This window comes from Plectropomus leopardus, chromosome 23 (assembly GCF_026936395.1).
Source record: "Plectropomus leopardus strain MGB_pleo_1.0 chromosome 23, ASM2693639v1, whole genome shotgun sequence".
In the NCBI taxonomy this organism is placed as follows: domain Eukaryota; kingdom Metazoa; phylum Chordata; class Actinopteri; order Perciformes; family Serranidae; genus Plectropomus; species Plectropomus leopardus.
Genome location: NC_142198.1, coordinates 18,630,191 through 18,648,688, shown reverse-complemented (window position 1 = coordinate 18,648,688; position 18,498 = coordinate 18,630,191). Strand labels below are relative to the sequence as shown.

General features: G+C 36.0%; 1 protein-coding gene and 1 long non-coding RNA gene across 2 annotated transcripts; one reads left to right on the top strand and one right to left on the bottom strand.

The window, feature by feature from the left end:
• Positions 1-7,597: 7,597 nt before the first annotated feature.
• Positions 7,598-15,504, top strand: LOC121962029 (thialysine N-epsilon-acetyltransferase). Its single transcript, XM_042512209.2, has 6 exons — positions 7,598-7,848; positions 8,151-8,202; positions 9,140-9,223; positions 12,650-12,751; positions 12,832-12,872; positions 13,324-15,504. Exons 1-6 carry the CDS (start codon positions 7,786-7,788, stop codon positions 13,489-13,491), a joined length of 510 nt encoding a protein of 169 aa, XP_042368143.2. The 5' UTR covers positions 7,598-7,785; the 3' UTR covers positions 13,492-15,504.
• A 347-nt stretch (positions 15,505-15,851) lies between these two features.
• LOC148185726 (uncharacterized) lies at positions 15,852-16,246 on the bottom strand. Its single transcript, XR_015775739.1, has 2 exons — positions 16,068-16,246; positions 15,852-16,030 (listed from the first exon to the last, which is right to left on the bottom strand). It is a non-coding gene; the product is annotated as an uncharacterized LOC148185726 (long non-coding RNA).
• Between the last annotated feature and the right edge of the window lie 2,252 nt (positions 16,247-18,498).

The window sequence follows — 18,498 nt, the reverse complement described above, 5'->3', positions numbered from 1 at the left end:
CAAAATCCTAAAAATTACCTAAAAACAACCTAAAATGCTAAAAAAAATCCTAGAAATTTGCTGAAATCCTTTCAATGTCCTAAGATCCAACAAACATGCTAAAATCCGAGAACTGTGTTAAAATCCGTGAAACTTTTTTTTTTTTTTACCTAAAAACAACCTACAAACTTAAAAAAAAGTCCTAAAATCCGAGAAACGTCCTAAAATGTGTTAAAATCCTAAAAATATCCAAAAACCCTAAAAATGTTCCAAAATCCTAGAAATGCCCTAAAATCCCGTAAAACACGTATGGGGCTGCTGCGACTGGCCCCTGGCCTCCTGACATTTTGCAAAAGTGGCCCCAAAACCCAAGCAAGTTGTGTATCCCTGAATTGTGAGAGACCAACTTATTATATAACATCCCAGAATAAATCAGAAATGTGATTTTAACGTTTTGTCTTGTTGGCATGAATTCCCAGAGCGAGCTATTCACGATAAGCTCTTATCACACCGCTCTCCCTGCACTGGGCTGTGCATTCATGTACACTAATTTGGTACAGTATCTCATTATAGGGGGCTCTTATTTTGAAAGCAAAATAATGTCCAAAGATGGAGTTTATGTGAGCTGAAGCAGGGAGGGTGGAAGATGTCAGCTGCGATTCCTCTTTTGTTTTGACTGCATTGAAATCTCTCCCACTGCCTTTTTCTTGGGGCCACTTTTAGCTTTTTTTTAAAGAAATTGATAAATGTGGTGTTGACTGCTTTGTTGTGCTCTCGAGCCCAGGGACCAATCAGAATCTAGACTAAACAGGAAGAGGAGCTGGCTTCCTGTTCAGCCCTGAAGGAGGTGACATTATCCATTACTGAACCCTGACAGCAGCGTACAAATTTATCAAACTAACAAGAGCCCAAATCATGTTTTTGAATGAAATATTCAAGCTAAAGTCAGACAATTAAATACACAAGGTTTAGTGGGATTTAAAAGTTCAAACACTTCCCACTCAGTCTTCATTAATCATCAGCAGACTGCAGGCGTTTTATTCTGTATTTTTCTTTTTTCTAATAATTAACTCAACACTGGGTTGGCTTAATGACGCTAGCAGAACTTGGCTGTGAAGCTTTTTCCAATTGAAGTTGGCACACAGAAAGCCATCTTTTTATTTATCCAGAGGTGTGAATAATGTCGGCGTTATGTAATCAATGGTCTATTCATTAGTGATGAATAGGAGTGAGGCGATCTTGGGCTTAACTCTTTCACTGCTCGCAAGTGTAATTCAGCATCAAAGACGTAATTCTGTGTATGACAGCATTGTTACCAACATATGTGACAAATGACAATGTTGCTGCTTTTAAGCACTAAAAAGGAAGAAACAAACCAGTCCTATTTTCAGCTTTGCGACAATGTATTTTTCAGATAATCCAACATTTTTTAATTTTTAATTGTTTATTTATCTTAAGAAGAAAGAAATAATCAATCTACAGAGAAACATTTAATTCTTATGTTTATCTGAAAATTATTATAAAATTATTTTAAACAAATTTGGAGATATACTAGACATACTGCATAAAAGTTCGGACAAGTGAAGAGTATTTCTGTCATTTTCCAACATATATGTCAAATACACACACACAAAAAAAATAGTTATTACTTTTCAAGCAGAAGCCAAAGCTGACTGAAAAGGCTTGAAGTCTTCGCTTATTGCACAAATTATTTTTAGAATTTTTTTGTGCTGTGCTCTTTATATAATAAGCAGCTATGTGATTATTAAAAATGCAAATATGGTTGTTCACTAATTATCTAAATGTGAACACAAAGCATTAAATATATTTATATACTACCACGAAAAAGCAATCATAAATTGATCATGTAAAAATTTAGAGAGCGGACACAGAATTATAAAAAAAGGGACGCAGACAGACAAAATTAAGAAAGAAAAAAAAAAGATTTACTGCACACCCTCTGCCACATTGACTCTAATTCTGTGGGAAATGCTCAAGTTGCCATTTGAGGAATTGCAGTTTTTGGCACTTTCGCATTGTTTTTTTTTCATCCCCAGAGGCTGTGGCTTAGTTAAGGGTAGATATTATGGAAAAAATTCAGATTTTGAAATACATATGATGCACTCTGGCACAGCATCAGTGATGTAATGTGGGATCCCTGAAGGTTTCCAGTCTTTCATCACAGGACACCCTCACTCAGAGCAGCAGCGCTCCCACTGATCCCGGCCCTCACAAACACTAAGAATTGCCCTTTACTTGCATACCAATCATCATTTTCTCTGGGTTTTTGTGGCGTTTCTCAGACGCACACAGCCCCGTGAGCGGCCCCACTCTCTCTTACTCACAGTCCACTGACTAATATCGTCTACAATGTTTCTAGCTGCCTGTGAGTGGGTCTGTAAAAGCTGTCAGGGGCTTCTTACGCACGTCATCAGCAGCTCCAGAGAGGCTGGCTGATGAAAACGGTGGCAGAGCTCTGTTTTTTCTGCTTGCGTCGTATGAAAGGAGCCATTACTCAGTCTTAAAGCGCCACACCGTCCTCCTGCTGGAGCTATTAATAGCCACAACCTCTGTTTTTTGGGGGTTTTTTTGAGGGAGAAAGCTGCCTACAGCAAAATCCCCCATTCCCTGTTCATTTCCTCCCCACCCACCGCTCTGCAGAATGCCGTGTACTGTGACAAATCTCACATAAATGTATTTTTAGCCCCGAGCACACCGCAGTCTTCTATTTATACTGTAATTTCAGTAGAATTAACATGTAAATAACCAAAGACGCTGAGGTCGACACGGTTATAAACATGCTGTTTGTGATTCTGAACTTTAAACATCAACTCTGAGATATTTGGCTGCTGAGTCTTTCATCAATTATTAGTTGAAACCGCACGTGATGGCTAAACCAGCTGTGGTTTCTACGTTGTCTGGTTTCACTGAGAATCATTACGCTACTCTTTAACTAAAGCGTCACACTGAGAAAATTAACTTTCACTACAGCTCCATGGTTTTGTGAATAGCACAACTACACAAAAACATCAAGAAGTACTTCATAAACACTGTTGCACTGTAAGTGAAAGTCTGCTTTAATAGGTCTGAGTTAATTTACTTCAACTGTCCTAGTAGTGGAAAACGTACTCAGCTCTTTTACTCAAGTAATACTATTAATATTACAATGTATAAGTAGGGAAGAAGGGGGATGTTTGTATCATTTTTGACATTTCTTTTAAATCAGTGCATCAAAAATTCTGCTTTTACCTGGTGTGGCTGTTATATCTGTAACACAACCCGAAAAAATGCATGGTTTATGCATGCAAGTGAAATGTGACAATTGTAGTAACATAACCTTGAGTCAAATGTGACAATATGAAATAAGAACTATGAAAAAACCCAGCTTAAAACCTAAACTTCTTGACGATTTTGAAGTTAGCTTCGTCCTGGTTCCCTTGTCAAAAGGCCTATGGGATTTTTCCATTAGATTTTGGATTTCTTTTGCAGAAAATAGCCCCAGGCTCATCCTAAAATAAGCTTTCAACTGACCATCATCCAGGCGAAGCTCCTGCACAAGCTGGTTGCTGGTCTGAGAGTCTAATGATCCCACACGGATCTCTGTTTCCCTGCGACCAACGACCATCTGGGAAAAGCATCTCGCCCTAAATCAGAGCCAGAGCACGTGCCCTCTGCCTGGATATTTTTAATGCAGATACATTTTCAGGTATAGAGCTGTTTGCTTTGCAGAAAAACCGCGGTCAAGCCAAGGACATGCGATTCAGTGGTTGCGAAAATTACAAAAAGACGTTGATCAGGGCCTAAAAAGTCACAAAATAAGTCTAAGTTGCCATGAGATGATAAATGGCAAAATAAAGAAAAAGCAAAAAAAATCACAAATTTCTGTTCATGTTTTGGAATTTTCTCTAATCTTTGAGTTTTAGTTAAATATTGAACAATTTGACCTGAAACCTTGATTTAAAAAGTATCAGCTGGCAAATAAATGCAGGGAAGTGAACAGCAGAACTAAGATGTAGTTAAGTAGAAATCAAATGGGCTACCTCAAAATTATTCTTGAGTGCAGTATTTGAGGAAAAGTACTCTAAGAAAATGTTGTGAATGAAAATCCTGAAGGTTTTTGTTTTTGTGTAAACACAAAAGTTTGGCTTGAGCACAGATGTCACAGATGTCACTGCCTCAGCTTCAAAATAAGGGTCTCACAACTGCGACGTTTGGAGTTAAAAGACGACCTCGAGGTATGAGACGCATTTCACGTAATCACTACATCAATATCAACATTAGCTGGGAGCCTTTGTGGCATCCCATAGTTCCTGTCTATCTCTGCTGTCAACTTTATATTATTTGTAATTCATATTGTGAATTTTTGCTCATTTTCTGGTTAATATTTTGCACATTACAGCACAATCTCTATAGGTTTTCCACTTTAAAATGTATGTATTTTTACATATTTCTTATAGTTGTTTTGTTGTAATTTTTCTATTTTCTATTTAATCTCTTATCTTTTCGACTGTATTTATTGTTATGCACCAAAAAAACAAAACTAATTACTTGTTTGTGCAAACCTACTTGGCAATAAAACTGCTTTTTCTGATTCTGAACTACCAAAACAAAGTTCCTATTTCCTTCAAACCTTACTAATTTATTTATTATCCTTACAGTGACTAATACTGTATAAACATCATTGTGTCGAGTAGAACATAAATACTTTATTCATCCCGTGAGGGAAATTGTTTTGTTGCGGTAGTAAATAAGAGAGCAGCAACTGAATGAAATATTTGTTAAAAAGGGCAAAATAATGCAAATACATAAATACAAAGGAGGGCACTTAACATAGAACAGAATAAAATAACAATAATAATAATAATAAGATATGTACAGTATGTGCAGAAAACAAACAAACAAATGCTTAAAAGATTAAAAAGAGCAATAAAAAAGAAAAAATGTGTGTAATGACGTAGTGATGTTACTCATGCTTTCAGTTTTAAACAGATGAACATCACAGACTGATAATGACTAATGTGAAATGATGCAGGGGAGCCTGCAGGAGCGTTCGCTTCACCCTCAGGCTTTGGGTGCGGTACATAAAGTTTATTGACGTGTCTGCTGAAGCTCATTATGTAGCAGCTGGTATCAGAGAATGAAGCCGTGAATGAGGCATTTTGACAGATTTTTACGAGATAATGTCATTCTTTAGTCTCAGTCTGGAGAAATTTATGTGTCATTCCAACCCTTTTTTTCCCACAAATAATGGTTTAATTACTTATTTCATTGAAAGAAAACGTGGATTTTTTTCAACTATATTTTCTGATGTTTTTTGTTTCTGACTGACTAATGAGAACAACAGTTTTGGAAACTGGTCCTGCAGCTGGTAGCTGCAAAACAGGCTGCTGAGTAACCACTTAGGGCATGTTTGCACCATAAATGTGCGTCTACTTAAAGTGTTTTTTTTGCCACTGACAGGCTCAGATTGTTATTAGTCTGATAACATCATGGAAAGATCCCTACAGAGATAGACCTTTTAGTTGAGGAGTAAGATCATTTTTGTTTAACATGAAACAGCCTGAAGTCGCTTTAACCAAACCCACCAAACTCCATTTAAATAAACAGTATTTTTGGTGTGTATTGAGCCAGCATATCTTCACATCTTTCTGGGTGAATTTAGGGTTTATTTCCACCAACTTAGAGTTGGTGATTGTTGGAACGGCGCAAAAGATGACCCAAGACAGCTTTTGTGACATTTGTTTTGTTTCTGTCGACTTTGAATAAAGTGTTTTTTAAGATGATAAAATTACTGTTTATTTAAATGGAGTCTGGTGGGTTCGATGGTAGCGATTTTTGTTTTTTTTTTTTTTTGGTTAAACAAAAGAATCTTACTATTGAACAAAAAGTTGTGTCTCTGTAAGGATCCTTTGAATTGTGTTATCAGACACTTAGCACAATCTGAGCCTGTCAGTGGCAAAAATAAACACTTTTAGTGGTTAATGGTACGATATTACTGCTTTAGCACTCTTGCTCAATAATGCAGCAATTTCAAAAATAGTTGTTCCCATTAGTCAGACACAAAAACATAGGAAAATAAAGCCCAAGTTAAATTAAAAAAAAATGGTTTTTTTTAAAGAGCTACTCCTAACATATACATTTATATGAATTTCATTCAGACACATGCAGCTCTTCAGATAGTTTTCATTCATTCATGTGGTCGTTTTTCAGTCTAAGGCGTTCTCAGTTCCTCAGATGTTTGGGACTTACCGTTATGTCTGTCTGAAACACTAAATTCATGAGATCATTCTTATTTTTGGCGCTTAAGTTCACAGTATGCTGACATTTCCACAATGTGCGTCATCACAGGCAGCTTAAACGAAATATAGCCTCTCCAGTAGTGACACCTGCTGTGAAATTTAACTGTTTTTTTTTTTAGTTATATTATTTTTGGAAGAGATTAACACCCTTATAAATCTCATAGAGTATGATGAAACAGCCCTCCACCCAAACACAATAACCCACACAGACACACAGACTCTAGTATAAATATGTACTAATATATATAGTATTTTGTATGAAGCGAAAATGGCATGAAAAGTATAAAATGATGCTCCTGGGAATAAAGTGTTTCAGCCTTTGTGATGCAGGAAGTGAACTATTTCTGCTACTGATCCCACAGACATGAACACATTTATCAGAACTGCAAAAAGACTGAACACTATCAGTCCAACACCTTATAGCGCCCCCCAGAGGCTGCAGTGTTTATAACATCCCACAGAACTAAAGTATTTTACAGAAATGTAGGTTTATCCTGAAGAAACTCCATGTGTTAGTGACCTAAACCAAAGGGCTCAGCTCTCAGGAATTTTGTTTATCAGGTTCAGAAGCCAAATTCACAGTTTTAAGGTGAGACATGCAGGTTATTTTGACTCCATAACTATTATGACTAGTAGAGAAAAATAGTCAGAAAAATTCACACTTAGGAGTTTATTTCAGTTCACATTTATGTTCTTGGAATACAAATTTAATGTATGTTTAATTAAATAATGCCTCTTTTGCATATTCAAACCTAAATTTCAGAAAACTGGTTATTCAAAAAAATAACCATCTTAATGTAAATCATATCTCATAGTTATTATTTTTTTACCCTGGTCATTTTTTCAATCTATAAAAATTTTTAAAATTTTACAATTCATATCTTTAAAGGCTGTTTTCTCAAATTGAATATTTTTAATACTTTGAGCCAAAAAGTTTCCACTCCAGCAGCACTCTAGTACATAAGATTTTCAATTTATAATCCTACCTTTATTCTGAAGGTTTTTACAAAGGCGGCTTATATATCATCCCTAGCTTTATTTATATATTTATTTACATTAAATACTTTTGTTCCCAAAAATGATTCAAGTTAAAAGTACAAATTCAAATTATGAATTTCAAAATATTAAAAAAAAAAAAAATCAAATTATGCCACTCAAATTAATTTTCTTTCCTAATTCAGTTTCAAAATCAGAAATGTAAGTTTTCTAAAATCCGAACATTTTCTGGGATGCAGGACTGTGATAAATCCCAAATGGTTAGCAGCTGAAGTTTCTAAAGCTTTTCTACAGGATGTTTTGTGATCCGATAATGCGCCTGTTAGTCCACACGGGGAGCTGCTGGTTTGGCGACCCCGTCACTTCCTGGAGGAGGGGAGCGCTCGCAGCCCGTGTTTTCGGACCTCAGCTTCAGACCTCCACAGTCGGTTTTTTGGCGTTACATCCGTCAGGATCCACCGGAAGACTACCACGCACTGTGAGCATCACATCATCAGACCCACGCGACAACATGGACTTCTCTATCCGCGCGGCCAATGTGGAGGACTGCAAGGACATCGCGCGGATGATCATGGTGAGAGGACACGTGCAGCGCAGCTGGATGTGACACGGAAGACGTTTAGTAGCCTGTGATTCATTGAATTACGTCAATACATGCTTCAGATATACAGGATGCAGCGATTATTAGATTATTGAGATATTATTGGATGTTTTCTTAGAGCGCGCGCGCACACCAGATGTTAGTTTCAGTGCAAATAAGGCCGCAGGATAACGGACATTTCTAGGTTAAAGAATTGTGGTGTTTCAGAAATAGTAAAAACAGATCAATACTGATTATATTTGTGTGTGTGTGTGTGTGTGTGTTTTTTTTTACAGGAGTTGGCTGAATATGAGAAAGTCTCAGAACATGTGAAAATCACACAGAGAGGTACTGTATTAACAGCTGTTCCCCAAAAAATATTCAGCTAAAAATTACTGTAAATGTACCGTTATATACTTTGACCTTATTTGACCTTCATTAAAAAAAAAAAAACAATCTAAAATTATGCTCAATATAGGGACTATGGCGTTCAATTGTTATTGCAATGTCTATTTATGCATCTAAACATATGGTGAAGTATTGCATACAGGGATTTTTTTTTAGTTAATTGAGTTAAATTTTGAGTTAATTTCAGCAGAAAACTGCACTTTAAAAGAACATATTCTTTCGTTTTTTTGATATAAAATTAAACTGTTACATTTTTGCAATATTAGAAGCTACAAAAATGAAATACACGTAAAGGGGCAGTTTACTCCTAAATAAAAAAAAATGCATATTTTTCCTCTTACCTGTTGCAGGGTTCCTGCAGTTTAAAGCATGCTAGATTTTAGACATTTTAAGATTTTTAATGCCACTCAGAATTAAGTTTAAGACCAATTTTCTAATAAAAATTTTTATTTTGCCCATTTTTTTTTATTGTAACATAAACATGACTTTCTCTCTTGGTCCAGAAAAAAAATTAGATTATCAACACCAAAGACAACCCTTTTTGGAGTGAAACACATCCAAAGAGAAAGACTGTGACCATACTGTATTATCATTGATGACTTCAATGCCATTTAATACTTTTTAAGGATCGGCGGGAACCCTGTGCGGTAGTATTTTTAAATCTCGATACACTACATCTAAATACACTGAAAAACTCAACAGCAATGTCTCTCTCCAGAAATCATGACCTGGTTACTCAAGATAATCCACAGATTTGCCAACTTGTTACAGCAGTTTCAGACCTTAAGAACATCATGAAATATATGACGTGAATTTCAGGGAAAACCATCACAAGAATATCACATATACAGTATGTTTTTTTCTATTTTGTGTGCAGACTTGGAGCAGGACGGCTTCTCCAAGAACCCGTTCTTTCATGGGATCGTCGCTGAGGTGCCCGAACAGCACAAAACCAAAGACGGTGAGGGGAGAACCATCAGTGACACTGTTTACTTCACTATCACAAATTAGCAAACAATCATTTATATGTGGATGCATACCTATAGTTTCATACAAACTAAAAGATAAGTGTTATAAAGCTACACTTCTGCTACCATGCAGCCAGTGATCGATGTATCAGCAGGTAGTTTAATCAGCTCTCTAAAGGAACACGTCCGTTATGACCTCACTGTTTGGACTGTGACCAGAAGAACGACATCATTTAAACTGTTTGCACAAAAATGACAAAGCATCAGCATTTTTCCTGCACTACAAGTCAGGCCTGATTGTCCCTTTAACCCCTTGGAACCTGGATTGTCATCATTTTTCATATTTAACCCGCAAAACCTGAGCAAATTGATTTCTTTTGGAAACATGAGGATGTTAAATGTGTCTATGTTAAAATGCTAAAAACTATACTCATAATTATCATAATCATATACTTTTATAGTAGATTTTACAGAAATAAAAAATCTATGCACTTTTTTTCTCCAAATTTTCTTTTTTTTTTTGGTGCTTATTTTCAGGTCATTTACTTGTTACCTTTTTTTTTTTTAATTTCTGCAAATTTTGAGCCATGTTTTGCAAGTTGCTCATTGCCTTCTACCCACTTTGCTCAGGTTTTATTTGAGTTTTAGCTTTACCCGTGGTTCATGAATTAAATGGGAATACCATTATTTTGTCTCATCCTTAACCCCAAAGATTGACTATTTAACGGGAGGGTTAGCTCAAAAAGATACATTTGGACTGTAGCTAGGAAGAAAAAATAACCATTTAGGTTTGTTTGGTTGCTGTTTGATCAATGTGTTTTTGTGAAATCAAGAGGAGAGAAAGTTGTAATATGCATGAATCTCTTAAAGAAACTGTTTACCCAGAAGTGACATTTGTGGTCTCTAAGGTTGTTGAGGCAGTTTGTGCAGTCTGGCCTTTGAAGCCACTCAATCTCACTTTGAGTCCAAAAGTCTGTTTTTTCTTCGTTATCTGAGTTTTCAACACATGCAAAGCTCTTTTAGCTCCTATCTACCCTCAAGTGCCTCTCGCTCAGACGCAGAAAGTCATACACTACTCTGTAAAAATACACTGTTTAAAGTTAAAAAAGTAGTGCCCTGGCTGCTCTAAATTCTCGAGTTGAATAAATTTAACAGACAAGTTGAATCATTACAAAATTATCTCAACTTGTCCTCTCAAATTCAGTCGACTTTAAATCTTGAGGCAGCCTGGACACTAACCTTTTTAAGCTAAAACAAATTTCACATTAACATTTTGCCTTATAAAGTTTATACTGGCAAACTTGTCAACAAATGATTGCTTAATCAATCATCAGGATTATTTAAACAAATATGGAGCAAAAGATTAATACATTTAAAGTTGTGTTTCTGCTGGCCGGTGAAATGTAAATCCAATTTTCTCTCTCTTTTAGCTCTTTTTTTGGTCTCCACCAACTCTTAAAGGAAACATATTTGTCTTTAGCAGCTAAATGTTCCACAATGTTCACTGGTTATAAGACAACCTCGTCTTTCTTTTTTTGGATAAAAACAGCTGATAGAGCAGTTAGGGTGCACCAAAAAGCAGTCAAACACAGTCATCTCACAATTGTGTTTTATCGATATTTCGAAAATATCACTTAAATTTTGCATAAATCTATGATGGAAAGTTTGCATGGAAAAGAGTGGAAAGGTGATACTGTGTGCTTGATAAGTAAAAACATTTGAACTTAATTGCTTTTTTTTAAAAAAAATTTCATACATCACTAATAAGTAAGATCTTTGCTTTATCACTACTAATTTACTAAAATTTTGATGAATAAAACAACCAAGTCAACTCTTCTAAATAACCTTTTCTTAAATTATGAGTTCATAAATGTACTTTAGAGCTGCTGAATTTAACACTTTCTGTCAGACAGTCACCAGGTCCGTCAGTCTACATTTATTAGCTCTGTTACCTAATGTGACGGCACGCTGCCGAAGTGACCTCTCTCGTCACACAGCACTTATATAACAACTCTAACACACTGCTTTTCCTCAGAATACAGCAACGAGAACATTAACATACGCTCTGCTGCCCAGCTGGGCCCTTTTCTTCCATGACACAGTGCTTTTTCCATACAGTCACTGCTGTCTGCAGACCTCTGATATCCAACTCCACACTGAGGAGCGACCGCCTGTCTGTGTATGTTTGACTTTACCACCTCCAGGCCGATAATCAAACACGTTCATAGCCAAACGGCTTCTCCGTCAACTTATATATGCATAGAATCAGCCTAATATGCAAGATAGAAATTAAGAAAAAGGCAAAAAATAGGTGGTGATTTCTACCTTTTAAAAAGATGCTATCTTGTTTTTGTCATAATGAAAACTACAACCAGCATTTACGGCTGGGCAATTTAAAGATATTATCTCGTATCGCTATATATCGTCTTCGATATTGGATATTGTTATATCGTGATATGGAAATAAATGTTTTTTTCCTTATTATAAAGGTTGCATTACAGTAAAGAGATGCAACTTTCTCAACCTGGTCATAAATAAAATAATTAATAAATAGTTAAAAAAATGTTCTATTCTGTCTCCCAGTTCCAGCATTAATAAAGTGCTTTTGAGAAGACTTAAAAATAGAGATATATATCATGTATAGAGAGACATAGCCTAAAAATATCCACTATCATTTTCAGCCCGTATTGCAGTCCTACCAGCAATGAACAAGTTACAGCAATACGAACAACCAAAACGTATAATCCCTCGATTTTTCTGCTTTGTTGGACAACAAATTCACTGTTGAATCTCTTTTTTTCTGACACTAAAAGGCATGTGGTGCAAAGAAAAACAAACGGGTGACTTGTACAAACACAAATAGACAAAAACTGTTGTAAACAAGCAGTGTAAACGCTTTAAATCTTAAACAGTGGCTTTAAATAGCAAACAAGGAGTTTGACTTTTCCTCGTTGTGGGACTATTGAAGGAGTATAATAAAGGATTATCTTGTTTTTTATCTTAACGTGTTAACACTTCAGTCTAAAGGTTAGGTTTGAAGCTTGAAATGATCGCCCCTGCTGAATGATACCGGCGACATTCTTTCCCTATTATCACGCCCAAATCTCAAAATTGTCCAAACATGCCGGGCTGCACCCAGTCAGTGTCTGTGAGATCCTGTTTGCCATAAAGTACTGGATTATTAATCATAACTTCACTTATGTAATATTACTGGCCACTGAAATCAATCCAAAAATGATAAAACCGTCACTTAACATCTCCTTTATTCCTGGATGAAGGCAGAGTAGCTAATTTAGGAGAAAATGACTGACAGAACGAATAATCCAGTTTCCTATAAAAGTTGATGGCTGTAACTCAAATAACCTGCTCTCTACCACTCCCTGGTGCACTGATTTGACATTTCTTTTTTGTGTTTTTAGGTCATACGAAGATCGGATATGCACTTTACTTCTATTCCTACAGCTCGTGGTCGGGCAGAGCCGTTTATATGGAGGACTTGTACGTGATGCCTGAGTTCAGAGGTACGGTATAGTGTTGAGAAAATGCATATTGTCTGGAGGAAAAAAGAAGTCTGAAGTAATTTGTGGTGTCTGACTTTCAGGGAAGGGCATTGGCAAAGCACTGATGAGCAAAGTCGCTCAGGTGAGTAAAAACAGTAATACATACTTTAACTGTGACTGTACAGGAAATGTATTATATACGCTGAACGAGGGACCGCTGAGAATATTTTTGACAGGTTTAAATTTAGCTACTCTTCAGCTTACTGCACTGGGTTGTACACTGAAATGGGTGTTATGTTTCCAAATGTTAATGCAGCTGGTCGGCTGTGCATCAGCAAAGCCAACAGAAAGCAAAATATAATATAAGATATTTACTTTACAAAACATCAAAATTTCACCAACTTGACTAGTTTAACTTGGACTAAAAGGAAAGCCTCTTGTATTTCACATCATTTTGCAGTTTTTTTCTTTAAAAATGACCAAAACTGACCTTTGAGGAGGTCAAATAATACATATCTCTTGGAGCGTGCATGCATTTACACATTACGCATTCCCACACATCAGCGCTCGTGTCTGTCTCCCCGCTCTTATAGCTCGGCCTGGCTGCCGGCTGCAACCAGCTCAACTTCACCGTCCTGGACTGGAACAAATCCTCTATGGACTTTTACATCAAGCAGGGAAGCTTCAACGTCACGACTACCATGGGCTACCACTGTATGCGCTGCGAGGGAGAGGCGCTGGAGCACCTGGCCCAACCTTAACCCGACGGCGGGCTCATGACGGCGTCACGCAGTGCAGGGATAGAGCACCACTCAGTGGCCCCGTTCCAAAACTTGACGATGACAATCGTTAATCTGGTAAAAGCAGATTATTGAAATAGTTGACTGTTTGTTAAGCTCTGCACCCCTTATTTCTGGGACTATACCTATCAAGTTTTCCATGCCAGTACAGCACAAATGCGTCTAACAATTATAACTGAAGTGGGTTTACAATGACAATAGTTTACAACAATGGGTCACGTGTTTTACGGAGGTACACGAAAGAAGGTTTACTCATTTTTTCTGAGAATTTTGTCTCACAACAACTAATTTGATTAGCTCTGTTAGCTTGCATTAGCTCATATGCTGACACCAACTCGTTTTATTTGCTGAAAACAGCTGTTGTTAGCCAGCAGGAGCTATCAGAGCCCTTGTTTCATCATCAAAAAGCCAATGTGATTTTTCAATTGGTTTTTAAATCATTGCAGAAAATAAGCTCTGTGGCAAACGAACATTTGAGATACTTAAATCTATACTACAGTATTATTATTTCAATTAAATTAGCTGTACTTACACCTAAGATATTTAATTATTATTTGCCTTATGTGGAACAATGTGGATTGTGCAGTAACTGGTTATTTACAGGGTTTTAGTCTAGTAATGCATTATTTTAGATAATTAAGGTGAAGGACAAATTATATTCTCTTTTTTGTGGTTGCATTTATATGTGAGTGTGTGAAGACTCCCCTTACCTTTTAACAGTCAGGGATAAATGTCTGAGTTTAGTAAACATCAGTTCATTTTAAAACATACATATTAAAATATTCAAAGCAATTTAATAAAATAATTCTGTATAATTCTATGCATAGTATTGAGTATTCCAATAGGATGTATTACAGATAATGATGGCAAAGGAGAGAAATAAGACAGGGAGAAAGGCGGGCAAAGAATCAGGTTAGGAAACTGTTTTAGGTCTTTTAACAGACTTTTCAGTGTCCCACATGACTGTCCCACTTTAGCAAATCCTAACTGTCTGATATAAAGTGGCACTAAGAGTACTGATATGTCTGACATTACTTTTATGTGTGCAATATCTCTATTTTTATTTGTTTTTTGGTCATGTTTTTGATATCCGGAGCAGCACTGGTTGTGAATTTAATGTCTTGGCTTCATATTGCAATATATTCTATACATTTTGAATGCAAAAATGAAAAAAGTCCAATATTCACTCTACGAGGTATCGCTATAGGCACACCGCTTCAACATACACCTGCTGTGCCTTGCTATGGTTCAAAGAGGGGTTTTGCAAACAGTCAATTTGCATATATTAAGAGAGTCAAAGATGCCATTTTAAGTATTGGAATGGGGCCTATGCAATACATTAAAATAATATGTAACCGAGGCACTGAAATCAGCGATTTGTGTTTTTCCTTTTTGATTTGTTATGACCCAGAGCACCTTTGATTTTGGCGTTAAATGGATCAGATAACTTCTCTTCCTGTTAGTAAATGCAGAAATGATTGGGGGAGAGACGAGAAAAGGTCCGACACGAGTGTGCATGTGTGTAGTGTAGCGGTGGGGATTTTAGAGAAAGTCCTTCACAATTTATCGTCTAGGATATTTTGTTTTTTGCACAAAAATGCAGAAAAACCTTTTGCATTGCTAAGCCGAGATGAACGATTCGTTGTGCGATTGTTGGAAAAGAGCGACTTTTTGGTGTGTTATCCCTTTAAATTACTTATGACAACAGCAACCAAAGAGTCGGTCGCCTCTCCCCCTCGTCTTCCAGATGAGGAGCTGTGAAGCTGTTGTGAAGCACAATGTTGGTATTTGCACTGTTTTCTTCCTTTTAAGCCATGTGTGTACTCAGTGATAGAATTAGAGGAACCAGTTGAACCTTAACTTACTTCCATGTAGAAAAAGCAACTTTTTGGGCTGGTTTCAAAGGAATGAGCCCAGAATCAGACAAAGACGATCCATCTGGTGGAATTTAAAAAATAAAAGCCTTGGACTGGGCTCAGTGCGTGTCTTTGAACCTGTCCTGCTAAAATGAAAGGGGCATAAGTCTGGTCTGCACTTCTGTTTCATATCCAGTCTAATTTTTCTTTCTGTATCATTTCCAGAAATTTAATGGAAACAGTCTGACTTGTGGGTTATATTTAGTTGGTTTTCTCTCACTCTAAACAAGTAAAAGCCACTGACCCTCCTTTGTAGCTTTTGCAATTTGTTTCAAACTTTGTTTACAAAATAATTTAACTGAGTAAAGAATGCACTTTTGTTTTTTATTTATTTTTGGGATATTGGGTTGTAAAGTATTCCTGTATGTAGCCCAAAGGGTCAAAACAGGACATTTCAGAAAACACGATATCTCACATAACATTTAACAAAACGCTGACATTTCACAAAAAACACAACAACTTTTCACAAAACACAACATTCAACAAAACGCTGACATTTCACAAAAAACACAACATTTAACAAAACTGACATTTCACAAACAACACAACATTTAACAAAACGCTGACATTTCACAAAACACAACCTTTCACAAAACACTGACATTTCACAAAAAACACAACCTTTCACAAAACACAACATTTAACAAAACGCTGACATTTCACAAAAAAACATTGCAGAAAACAAAACGACATTTAAAAAAACACATTTCACATATTTCACAAACCACAACAAAACATAAAAATACAACACAGACCTTTCACGAACAAAACATTTTAAGACACAACACTCTTTCACAAAACACAACATTTAACATGACACTGACATTTCACAAAAAAAACGTACTATTTCACAAAACACACCATTTCAGAAACAAAATGACATTTAACAAAAAAAACAACTAATTAGAAAACACAATATTTCACAAAGCACAACCTTGTTTCACAACACACTACGACATTTTATAACACATAACATTTCACAAAGCACCACAATGTATTTATGTTTTCTGAAATGTCTTTTGTGAAATATTGTCGTGTCGTGTCGTGTTTCTTTTTCTGAAATGCTGCGTTTTGACCCGCAGGGCCAGTGTGCAAAATCTACACACAGAAGTACATTTAATGTGCTGTCGTTTTGCAATAACAGAGTGCATGCCCTCAAGATCAATATAGAGTCCAAGGGAACATCAAGAGATATTTATAAACCATCATGTCTGCAACTTCCCATCAGCGTGCCAGACTCAGAGCTAAAAGTATACAACTTGATACTTTGTTCCCAGCATGGAAAACTGAATCCAAATCCAAGTTTAACCCTGACTCCGGTCAAATCTCTGCAATAAATCGGACTTTGAAGAGCATTTTGTGCTTTCGAAACACAAGAAAAATAAATAAATATTTGAAATGTTATTCAGCTTTTAGTGTGCAGGGTGTGTGATAACTATACAGCGTAACAGGAGACAACTATGTTGATGTGCTGGGCTCGTTTCTACTACTGATGCTGTTAAGTTGTCAGGAAGAGACATGACTTACTCAGTGTATCATTCACACTGTAAGATATATTCAGTACTGAGTTCAATACTGTGTCATTAAATGCTATGTGAAGTCTTTGATGTTTTCTGCCAGCAGAGGCGTTTGTTGTAATCTGTCTGATTTTGTCAATAGAGATGATCCTAGTTGAGTGGAAATCCTGTGAATCCAAAAAGTAAAGTTTTCAGGGACATTGAGAGTTTAAGACTTCTTCTAAGGAGTTTTTAAAGGGCTTCACGAGATAACAAAAAAACAGAAACAACCTCAAACCACAAAAGGAAGGAAGGAAATTTGTTAACTGAGACATCTAAGTGATTCACAGGTTTTTCACGTGACCAGTGAAAATGTTGGATGCCATGATTTCACTCTACAAAAAACACATTTAGTGTAATTTACTGTAAATTATGATTCATTAGAAAACATCTAAAGCCATGTTACATTTAGAACGTGCATGAGAAAAGTATTTCCTGTGGTCACCAAGTTTTGAAAACCAAGGCTGTGTTTTACTGTTTACTTGTTTGACTGCTCCGTCTCGTTGACACAGAGGAATAAAATCTCTCTGACTGCAGTTAAAAAACAGTGTTGCTTCACAGCTGTGTGTCCACGTCACAGTCTCTTCAGTCTGAGTGAATTTAGCAGATAAGCTCGATTACTCAGGTACGTGTAAACACATATGAGGAATTTGACTTTTTTTATTGTTTGTTGTCTTTTTTTTTGTTTGTTCTAATACAAAGAAATAGAAATAGAGCTTAAAACAACAACAAAGCTGAAGCAAAGAAGACAAATATTTAGCTATTATGTAAGTACAATTGTTGAAAGAAGATATAAAGTAGTGCATAGGTCTTTAGGTCAGACTTTCTGTAAATTGTAAACAGTTACTCAGTAGTGCAAAGCTGCAGAGTGCAAATACGTCAGAACAAATATTGAATGATTAACCCTTTGAAACCAGGATCAGCATCACTCTTCTTGTGCTGCGTTCACACCTTTTACACGTATTTGAAAGCCTGAGCACATTGGTTTGCTCTCTTTTGAAAACATGAGAAAAAAGGACGATAACAAGAAATGTTCCACAAATTGGAGGAAATTATTTTTAAAATTGTTACAGGGTAAAATCCCCAATTAACTATATTTATAAGTATCATGATTAAGTATTACAAATGTTTTACTGAATAAATGTTATTTTTTAAAGCTTTTTTTCCAGGCAATTCAATTTTCTTGATAATTTGTTTGTTTGTCTTTTGTATTTTCAGGTAATTTTCTTGCACTTTTTACTTTCTTCTTATTTTTGGGTCAAACTTCTTATTTTTTTAAATTTTAGGTATTTATCTTGCAATTTTTTGTAATTTTTTCGGGTCAAGTTTTTTCTTGCCCCTTTCCTGTGTGTTTGAAAGAAATCACGCCAATTTTATCAGGTTTCAATGGGTTAATGCAATGGGTTGCTTATCTGTGCTTATCTAAATTCAATTAATGTCAATCTGAAATGATTCGCATTTGGAAAAATAACTAAATATATAAATAATGTAAGACA

Excerpts from the sequence above, each read along its gene's own strand:
- LOC121962029 (XM_042512209.2), top strand. The coding sequence starts at position 7,786 with ATGGACTTCTCTATCCGCGCGGCCAATGTGGAGGACTGCAAGGACATC. Across the intron at positions 7,849-8,150 it reads ACATCGCGCGGATGATCATG|GAGTTGGCTGAATATGAGAA; the intron begins GTGAGAGGACAC and ends TTTTTTTTACAG. Across the intron at positions 12,752-12,831 it reads CGTGATGCCTGAGTTCAGAG|GGAAGGGCATTGGCAAAGCA; the intron begins GTACGGTATAGT and ends TCTGACTTTCAG.